Here is a 10,747-nt window from a genome sequence, read left to right on the forward strand (position 1 = left end):
TCCTATATGACTTCATCTTTTGTATCAGCCTGCCAAGAGGGCCCTTATTAATTCCTCAAAAAACTCAATCAAATTTATGAGACACAACTTCTCCCACACAAAGCTATTCTGCCAACCATTAATAAATCCATATTTTTCCCAAATGTGAGTAAATCCTATTCCTAAGAATCTTCTCTAATAGTTTCCCTACCAGTGATGTAAGGCTCACCTGCCTGTAATTTCCTGGATTATCCCTGTTGCTCTTCTTATACAAAGAAACAACGTTGGCTATTCTCTGGTTCACTGGGACCTCTCCTGTGACTAAAGAGGATACAAAGATTTTGTACAAGTCCCCAGCAATTTCCTCAACTCCCTCTCTCAGCATTCTGGGATAGATCCCATCAGGTCCTCGGAATTTGTCTACCTAAAAACATTTTAAAATAACCAAGCAGTTGAGACATCATATTATGGAATAATGCATAACATACGATGAACAGCTGAGGATCCTGGGATTGTAGTCATTAGAGTCTAGAAGGTTGAGGGGAAATCTAATAGAAACTTACAAGATAATGCATGGCTTAGAAAGGGTGGACGCTGGAAAGTTATTTTCGTTAGGCGGGGAGACTAGGACCCGTGGGCACAGCCTTAGAATTAGAGGGGGTCAATTGAGAATGGAAATGAGGAGACATTTCTTCAGCCAGAGAGTGGTGGACCTGTGGAATTCATTGCTACGGAGCGCAGTGGAGGCTGGGATGTTAAATGTCTTCAAGGCAGAGATTGATAATTTCTTGATATCGCAAGGAATTAAGGGCTATGGGGAGAGTGCGGGGAGGTGGAGTTGAAATGCCCATCAGCCATGATTAAATGGTGGAGTGGACTCGATGGGCCGAATGGCCTTACTTCCTCTCCTATGTCTTCTGGCTCTTCAGTATATTGGTGAGGCCACTTCTAGGATACTGCGTACAGTTCTGATCACCCTTCCATGGGAAGGATGTTGCTAAACTTGATAGAAAGTGCAGAAAAGGGTTGGCGGGTTGAGCTACAGGGAGAATCTGAATAGGCTGGGCTCTTTTGGAGCATCGGAGGCTACGGGGTGACCTTAGCAAAGTTTATAAAATCATGAGAGGCATGAATAGGGTGAATAGCCAAGGTCTTTTTCCGAGGGTGGGAGGGTCCAAAACTAAGGGGAGAGGGGGAAAGATTTAAAAGGGACCTGAGGGATCACGTTGTTACACAGAGGATGGTGTGTGTAGGGAATGAGATGCCAGAGGATGTGGTGGAGGCTGGTACAATTACGACATTTAAAAGGCATCTGGATGGGTATATGAATAGGAAGGGTTTAGAGAGATATGGGCCAAATATGGGCTGGCCGATAGGACTAGGTCAGATTGGGATGGCTGGTTGACACAGACGAGCTGGTCCAGAGGGTCTGTTTCTGTGCTGTATGACCCTTTCTCCTCCTTTTACAAATTGACATGCCCCAGAATATCAACATACCACCCCCTCCCCTCTGAGACTTACCATCCAATGTGACCTTATCCCTTGTGAAAACCGATACAAAGTATTCGTTAAGGACCTCACTCACTTCCTCTTGCTCCACACTTAACTTCCCTGCTTTCTCCTTGAGTAGACCTACCCTTTCCCCAGCTCCCCTCTTGCTTCTTATATATGGGAATTTCCTTAAGCCTATTTGCCAATGACATTTCAAGGCTATTTTTTGCTCTCCTAATTCCTTGTTTGAGCTCTTACCTGCTACCTTTGTAGTCTTTGAGGATTCTGCCTGTCTTCAGTTTCACAAACCTAATGTTTTGACGAAGCTCTTAATTTCTCTTGTAATCCAAGGTTTTTGAATCTTTCCATCCTTATCCTTCATTTTCACAGGAACATGCTGGCCCTGAAGTCTAATCCACTGCCCTTTAGAACATCCCAAAATGCCGGACTGGATTTACCCTCAAACTGCTGCCCCCATTCTACATTTCCCAGTTCCTGTGTAAGACTGTGGCAGTTAGCCTTCCTCAGTTTAGTAGTTTCACCTGAGGCCTACTCTTATGTTTGCGCATAAGTGTGTTAAAACTTATTCAATTATGGTCACTATTCCCAAAATGGTCCCGTACTGAAATTTCGATCATCTGGTTGGGCTAATTCCCCAATACTAAGTCTAATCTGTCCCTTTCCCTAGTTGGGCTGTTTACTCATTGTTTCAAAAAGAAATCGCTCTGGACACACAGAACAAACTTTCCCCCATCCAAGCCCTTATCGCTAAACAAGTCCTAAACAATATAGGGCAAAGTAAAATTACCCACCACAAAAAATCTGTTGTTTTTACATTTTTCCATAATCTGTAGATGTATCTGTTCCTCTATCACCTGCTGACTGTTGGGAGGCCTGTAGTACAATCTCATCAAAGTGATTGAATCCTTCCTACTTCTTATCACAGGCGCTGCAGAGGAACCTTGTCAACAATATCCTAACGTTACTCTAGCCAAGTTTAATATTGATAGAAGAGGGTCCAGCATACAATTGTATTCCATGTGCAGTCTGATATCTTTCTAGTTCAGATTTACTCTTGGCCTGCCAAGGAAGCAAATGGATTGTTTTTGGGGTACAAAGGATCAATAAAACTGCCTTCCTACCCTGAACCAACAGGAGGCAAAGCTCCAACTATCAGTGGAACAGTCCTAGTATTGTGCCTGGAACTTCATCAGAGTGGAAATAGAGTCATAGAGATGCAGAGCATGGTAACAGATCCTTCGATCCATCTCATCCATGATGACCAGATATACTAAATTAATCCAGTCCCGTTTGCCAGTATTTGGCCCATAGTCTTCTAAACCCTTCCTATTCAAATATCCATCCAAATGCCCTTAAATGTTGTAATTGTACCAGACTCCTCCAACTCCTCCGGCAGTTCATTCTATACACACACCAGTCTCTGTGCGAAAAAGTTGCCCCTTAGTTCCCTTTTAAATCTTTCCCCTCTCACCTTAAACTTATGCCCTCTAGTTTTGGACTCCCCTACGCTGGGGAAAAGAACTTGTCTATTCACTCTATCCAGATCCGTTATTATTTTATAAACCTCTGTAATGTCACCCCTCAGCCTCTGGTGCTCCAGGGAAAATAGCCCCAGCCTATTCAACCTCTCGCTAAAGCTTTAACACTCTGACTCTGGCAACATCCCTTGTAAATCTTTTCTGAACCCTTTCAAGTTTAACAACATCTTTCCTGTAGCAGGGAGACAAGAATTGGATGCAGTATTCCAAAAGTAGCCTAACCAATATCCTATACAGCCACAACATGACCTCCCAACATCAATACTCAATGCACTGACCAATAAAGGCAAGCATACCAACGCCTTCTTCGCTAATCTGTCTACCTGTGACTCTACTTTCAAGGAGCTACAAACCTGCACTCCAAGGTCTCTTTGTTCAGCAACATCAACAGTTTGATGCAAAGTCAAACAATTTCTGAAACAAGTTTCGGGGCAATTTAAGCAATGGGATCACTCTGGCTTGCCTCCAAAGTCTGCACATTGAACACCGTCTTTGTAAACAAAAGGCTCCACTCCTGAGGTAACATTGCTTACTGAGTTTCAGACATGTGATTAATTATAGCTGTAACCCCAACTTCCTCCGAAACTGGCCTCACCACCGGGTCTGTGTAGGTTATTCAATGAATAAAAACTCCAAGCTCCATTAATAAAATTATTTGCATGTTATAGCTCCTTCCATGGCCACAGGACATTTCAGCATACTTTGCAGACAATAATATGTAGTCACTCCTGGCTCTGTAGGTCAGAAATCACATGACACCAAGCTTTGTGTTTTCAAATAAACCTGTTGGATTATATCCTGGCATCATGTGACTTCTTGTCCACCCCAGTCCAACGCCGGCACCTCCACAGCTTGAAAATGTGGGAAATACAGTAGCCAATCTACACACAACAAGGCTCCCACAAACAATAATCTGGCCACGACCAGATAATTTACTTTCATGATGTGGTTTGAAGGGTAAGTATTGGCAGGCAGGTCACCAGCGGCAACCCCCTCACTCTTCCTTGAGATAGCATCATGGTATCTTTCTTTTACAGGGACCCAAGGGGACAGGTGAGACCTGTGTGCAACTTCACATCTGAAAGGCAGTGTCTTAAACAGAACTGCACTCTGTTGGTACTGCACTGGGAAATCAACCTGGACTTTTGTGCTCAAATTCTGAAGAGAGAGTTGTACCTGGAACCCTCTAACTCCCCACAGATGAAACATAAGAAGCAAAGTGTGGCACCTAAGTAAGAATCCTAGGAGAAACAGAACAAAACCAAGCAAGATACGGCAAGAGATACCAACGTGTAGAGCTGGGTGAACACAGCAGGCCTAGCAGCATCAGAGGAGTAGAAAAGCTGACATTTCGGCCAGAACATCAGCCATCCTGCTCCTCTGATGCTGCTTGGCCTGCTGTGTTCATCCAGCTCTACACCTTGTTGTCTAAAATACTGCAAGATACTGTTCTGAGGAAGGGTCACCGAACTCGAAACATTAACTCTGTTTTTTCCTTCATAGATGCTCTCAGGCCTGCTGAGCTTTTCCCGCAACTTTGTTCTTGAAGCAAGACACTCAGGTGTGCAATGGTCTTCTCTCTTGGCAGTCATAAATGACTGTGAACAGTATTTACAGAAAACATCTCTGACTAAGCTACTCTCAACTGAAGACAATATTGGGAAATATTGAGATTGAAGGTCTTGGAGAAAGGGGATAATGTTAGATATTTCTACAGTTGCCCTTGATATCAATATCATGCAAACATGTAGTCTTGTGGATAGTTGCAATGACGCCTGAGTGCTAAAATAAAACATCACACAACATCAATGTTAAAAGCTGTCCCATAAGCAACAGAAAATAGCCAAGTAGTAAGGATGATGAAATATAGAAATGGTATTGATCAAAATCTTGCACAAATAAATCTCTGGAGCTTTCAAAGAAACAGGTCTTCCAGAAACTGGAATTTTGTAGATGTAGCATACTGCATTTGGATTTTAGCGAGGCTATTAATAACAGGGCACTGAGCTGACAAGTTGCAGAAGGTGATACTGAGAAGGAAATCTAAATTGAAGATCGACAAAACCGAACAAAGGCAAAATATGGTTGACAATGCAGTTTGTCATCAAAACAGGAATCACCAGAATCCACAATGTTCAGTGGTTCCATTAGCTGGGGACAGAAACAAGTTTTCAGACAATAACAAATTCAGGGTGATTTCAAAGGAATGCACATGTGGCAAAGTAAAAAGGAAGATCTGAATGAGATATGAAGTGAGCAAATGCAAGGCAATGTGAGGAATGAAACAGAATGAAGAATGAGAACGTTTTAAAGTATAGCTCACAGCGCAGGAGATGATTATAAATTGCTGTTGAATAGCTCATTAAAAACATGTAACAATAGAACAGTAATTCGCCGATCAGATTTTAAAATGATTCTGAGTATACACAGAGCACTGGTAAGGCTACACATTAGACTTCACAATGAAACACAGAAGGCAATGCAGTCAAGAGAAAACAACTGGCTGATGGCATTTGAATGGAGAAGAATGATTAAGAGTTGGTCAATGTTTATTCTGTAGAAAACGCAGGGAGATATCGTTAAAGCATTAAAATATCAAAATGCCCAGAGAATACATTAATTTAATAGTGGTTACAGTTGCCGCAGACCATGGAAATAGGGTTGAAACTTAGAAAAGGAAAAGTACACAAACATCTGACATTCACCATGACGCAGAACGAAGTAGTGAAGTAAGTCTTTTAGGAAATGAGCAGAAACAGAATGGTGGGAAAAGTTTATGTGAAACTTGAAAAGGTTTCTGAAGGAGGGTGTCAGCTTTTGGCACAGTCTAGTACTTGCTGACGTACACATATGCTCACAACCCAATGAGAGGGGATGTTCTCACCGAACCTGGAGGCCAGTGAAGTCAGACTGGCTCTCTTACACTCCCTCACTGAGAGTGAGACTGGCAATATGCCTGGCGCTTCAGTGCCCTCTGAAATGAAAAATCAAGCCAGAGTCCAAGGGCAGTTAGGGATGGATAACAAATGACTGCCTTTTTGATGATCCATGAAAAGAGCACCACTGACAGTTCTCAGCCTAGAGGTACAAACAGAACATGGCACCGAACAAAATGATGGGCCAAAGAGCTTCTTCTGTGCTGAATGAGTCTACAACTCGAAATGAACACTGTATGATGGAAATGCTGTCATTAACCTGAAAAAGGAGACAGGGCCCAAATGAACATCTCATCCAAGAGACCTCCAATATTATCAAACTTACTTAATAGGGTCAGTGTAGATGATGTACACAGAAACTCTGGCAGAGCTTGACCCTGGATGTTAGTAATGGTGCCTCATCAAATGGTAAAGTATAAGACATTTTGTTCAAAAATGATTTGAAATATGGTTAAAGCTTGGTAATTAAATAATCACTATGTCCAGTAATGACATGGTGGTACTTCCTTGGGTGATGATCCAAATAAATGACAATCTCTGTTAGTTCCCAATATGTGTTGCAAGGTCAACGGGTGACAGCAGTTTAATTAACAAATCATGTCCCCACTCAAAACAGCAGAGACTCATGACATGGAACTGCAAAACATTTAAAGGCGGCAGCCTTTGGTCAAGTAATTGGAAAATTAACTCTTAGCCTCTGACTCCTCTACAACATGCTTAATGAACAATTTAATTTACAGCATGATTTTTGTTTCATCATCAATAGAGAGCATGAAAAATTCAGATATATGTGGGAAGTGGCAGAACAGTGTCCTTTGGCACTGATGCAGAATATTCATAGTATCATTGGGTGTACTGACTTCGAGAGAACAATTTTCAAGAAGAATTTTTAATTGAAACTTCTGTTTCCAGTCACAATGCTGTAGAATATAATAATTACACATTCCCATGATGGCAAACAAATTACAACAACTAACACATAAATATGATGGATTACAAATACAATTTGTATTTTTTTTGATGTCATGTCCCTTCATTTATTTCTGATTTAAAAGAATCTGTCCCAATGTTTGTTTGTTTCTTTTATATGCTACTGTGTTTGTGACTATGTATATATAAAAAGATAATTTCTGCGGATAAAGTATATTTTTGAGATAAAAAGAATATTTCTCATTGATGTGAAAGCTTTTCAAAACAATAAAGAATTCAGCTCTTTGGAGCTTGATATTGCAAACAAATGAATACTTTGTCCTAACATCACCACCTCTAGTGCCCTTCCAGTCCTTCACTCTTTCTTTAAGTCAATAAATTGCTCATAGCATCCAGGGATGTGCAGGTTAGGTGGGTTAGCCATGGGAAATGCAGGGTTACGGGGATAGAGTAAGAGGATGGGTCTGGGGCTGATGCTCTTCAGAGGGTCTGTGTGGTCTCAACAGGCTGAATGGCCTGCTTTCACTCAGTAGGGGTTCAATGATTATTTCAGAGGGTTTGAGGGGAGGTGGAAGTTGTTGAGTTTATGCTCCTGACATCTGTAAATCACAGCCACAGAACCAGGTGTGCACAGGGAGGCACCAGTCAATGGCAGAAGAAAAGGACCAGCTGTGGGCTGCTATGTACCACTGTGACAGTCAGTGCTTATAGCAGCTTGGCATCAGGTGCCAATGCCAACAAACAACAATCCATAACAATTCCCATGAACAACCTGACAGGCCGAGGTTGTGGCAAAACCTGACTCACAGGCATTGACAGAAGTGCAATGCATGAAGCTGCTCCACCCCTAACAAACGTAATTTACCCCTAACAAACCTGCTGCATGCCCAGCATTTTATGAACACTGCTAAACATGTTAAGTTAGTCTATTGAACAGCCTTCCAGAGCAGCACAGGAAGGGGGCGGCAGCTCGTGTTAATATTCCTGCAGGGAGCCAGTAACCCAATCTTCCATCTGGAAAGGGCTTGTTTGTGAATTCTGGTGAGCAGAAGACAGATGTTGACCTATGATCCATCTATAAGAGCCTGTCACCCACTCTGTCCACACAGAGGCAACAATGATCACTTGGACCTTAAACAAGAAAGCAGCCAGCATCCTAGGGGTGCTGTACCCTAATGGGGAGTGCTGCCTTTACTCAGAGTCAAAATTGCAAGGAAAAAAAAGACAGAAGATCATATTTATTCTATGCAAATGTAATCTCAAGAGACATTCCAATCAGCAATCAAACCTAAACCATTGTCCTAATTATCAAATCAGTGTGTTTGTATGGATTCATTCTAAAAACATAATTATGGGTTTTGCCATGAACTGTTGGGCAGAGGCTTGCAAGTTCGAGAGAAGTATTTGTTTTCTTAAAAACATTAGTTTCTATTTTTAAAATTCAGTGAAAAATGTAGAATTTCTCAGAGATGAAAACTTCCAAACGACAGGAAAATCTTGTTTTATACACTAACGTTTCAGGAGTCTCTCAGCAGGAGGGGTGTGACCTTCAGTTTTCCAAGATGTTGCACTCTTTATCCATCTCTCTGCGTGATTATGAACCTGACCACGGTACATACATGGTAAGCCGGCTCCTTGCCTAAAGACAGCCTCCTTCATATACAAGTGTCTGGGGAGTTAGAAACACAAGCTGACATTTTCAACTCAAAGCCCATGAGAGTACGTTGAGGTAAAGTGCAGAGGACTAAAATTTAAAACAGCAGTGTTTTGACACTTGGAGAGGAACAGCAGTATCCCGCCTGAGTTCGCCTTTGACTAAATCTATCCTGATGATCACTTCAGAATTTCAGGTTCTAAACAGCAGCCCTTTCACAACCTCCCAACTTCAACTCTGGGGCAGACCCTGCAAAACATTCAAGCTGTTCATTTTTCGTCCGTTATGCCTTCAACTTCCACTGTCCCATTTTAGAAAACAAATCAAGTCATTGAACAGTTCAAACAACTTCAAAAGCACCTGGTAAGTGACTTTGTTTCGTGAGGAAGTGTTACCAGAACTTGCAATTCAAATCAACTGATATAGATCTTAAGTCACTTTTCCTGTATCTGTTAGGCAGTGTGGTCTAACCAATACAAATATAACAAGCTCATTGTCGTAACCTTTAAAAATGGTTACACCTCTTTATTGACAACACTTCCCCACAAACATGACTAGCTTATTAAGCGCTTAGCAGCACTGGCGGTTGTGTCTGTGTTTTTCATGTGGGCTGTAAGATTAAGATCATGGCTCTCGTTTACAGCTTCAAACGCACACATGCAGGATAAAAATTTCTCAAACAAGCTGCGATACATCAGCACCGACATGAACCGCTTCTGCTGCAGGCAAACCTACAAACGCCCAAAAGCGAGATTTATACACGTTCAGTCCAGCAACTGTCCCAGTGCACAATGCTCCAGAATACAATCTACTATTTAACTGGCACAATCGTAATGTCATTTTAAATCACAGGAACCAGAATAAGCGAAATTAAGACAAACTTTATAAATATACACATATATAAAACACAAGCATTTCTCAAGGGCAAACAGCGAAGGGATACAACTCGCTAGAGTCTAGAGCAGATATTAAGCACGTTTTCATTCACTGCATCTAAATAACAAAAATGAAATGTCACACATTCTCTCTCCAAAAGCTGCATTTCAAATGCCTAATGTATTTAAAATGCCTGAGCTGTTGAACCCTCCGCTGGTACTAACTCCTTGCTCTGCAGCGAGCTGTACTTACGTCCCCAGGACTTCTTTAAATTCGAAAATGTTCTTAATGTCGTCCGCTTGCTTTTTCCAGGCAAGGCTGCTCTTTTCATATTCCCGAGCCATTGCAGCCCACCCCCGGCTCTAGCTCCTTCTCTCACCCACTCCCCAATATATAGCTCAGAAACTGAGAAAGAGGAAGTCTCGGGCTTTTGTTGTAATTCGCCTCCCCGTTTTGTGTGTGTGTGTGTTGCTTGCACAGTCACACTTTCTGATGGGGAAAGGATGTGACTTGTGGGATGAGAGCGCTGGCTTCTCTCCCTTTTCTGTAGTGGGCTCTTGCTCTGCCTTTTCTTCAATTGGAGCAGAGCTGCAAGATCTGCCGGCTCCGAGTCTCGAACTGCAGAGGGAGGGGAAAGGGAAGGGGAGGAGGGGAGGGGGTGCTGGAAAAGACGGCGGGGAGGGACTAACGCTGGGGCTTGGGGACAGGGCAATGGTGCTGACTGACAGCCCACACTGTGACTGAGGGAGACACACAGACGGACAGAGAGACACAGTGACTGACTGACGCTAAATCGCACTGCAGCAAAACCCAGCTCTCTCTCTCTCCCTCCTCACTCAATGCTATACACAGGCACAGTGAGCTAACAAGTGCGCTCCGTACCCCACAATCAAACCCCGGGGATCGCCCACATCTGTCTTTCCAGCAGTGGTGTTTTGCTTTTTTTTATTTAGACGGGACTGTGAGCAGAAATTCAGACACACTGCAATTCAAGAGGGCCATCGGCCCATCGGCGTCTGCCAACAATGCCTTCACTAATCCCGCCCTCCCCCCCGTTTCCCCCGCACCAGGTTCCTAGCCCTCTGAGTGTTAGGGCATTTCAAATACTTATTGTGAGGTTTTTCCTCTCTAGTGGAGGAGGTGGGATCTTTTTCCTCAAATCCTCTCTAAACCTCCTGCTTTCCACTTTAAAATTGTGCCCCCTCGTTACTGCCTCGTCATATTGTTGCCATTTATTTCATAGTGAAAAGCAAGACATTTGATGTCTTCTCTTTTTTAGATTAACTTACATTGCGAGTTAACTGTTTCTGTCTCTCTGTAAG

General features: G+C 42.6%; 1 protein-coding gene across 1 annotated transcript in view; it reads right to left on the bottom strand.

Moving 5' to 3' along the window:
• Positions 1-10,148, bottom strand: part of camk1da (calcium/calmodulin-dependent protein kinase 1Da) — a 423,644-nt gene extending 413,496 nt beyond the window's left edge. Inside the window, exon 1 of the mRNA XM_059654830.1 lies at positions 9,678-10,148. Within this exon, the coding sequence (XP_059510813.1) occupies positions 9,678-9,769 (92 nt within the window). The 5' untranslated portion in view covers positions 9,770-10,148. The remainder of the gene's footprint in view (positions 1-9,677) is intronic.
• Between the last annotated feature and the right edge of the window lie 599 nt (positions 10,149-10,747).

This window comes from Stegostoma tigrinum, chromosome 25 (genome assembly GCF_030684315.1).
Source record: "Stegostoma tigrinum isolate sSteTig4 chromosome 25, sSteTig4.hap1, whole genome shotgun sequence".
Taxonomy (NCBI): domain Eukaryota; kingdom Metazoa; phylum Chordata; class Chondrichthyes; order Orectolobiformes; family Stegostomatidae; genus Stegostoma; species Stegostoma tigrinum.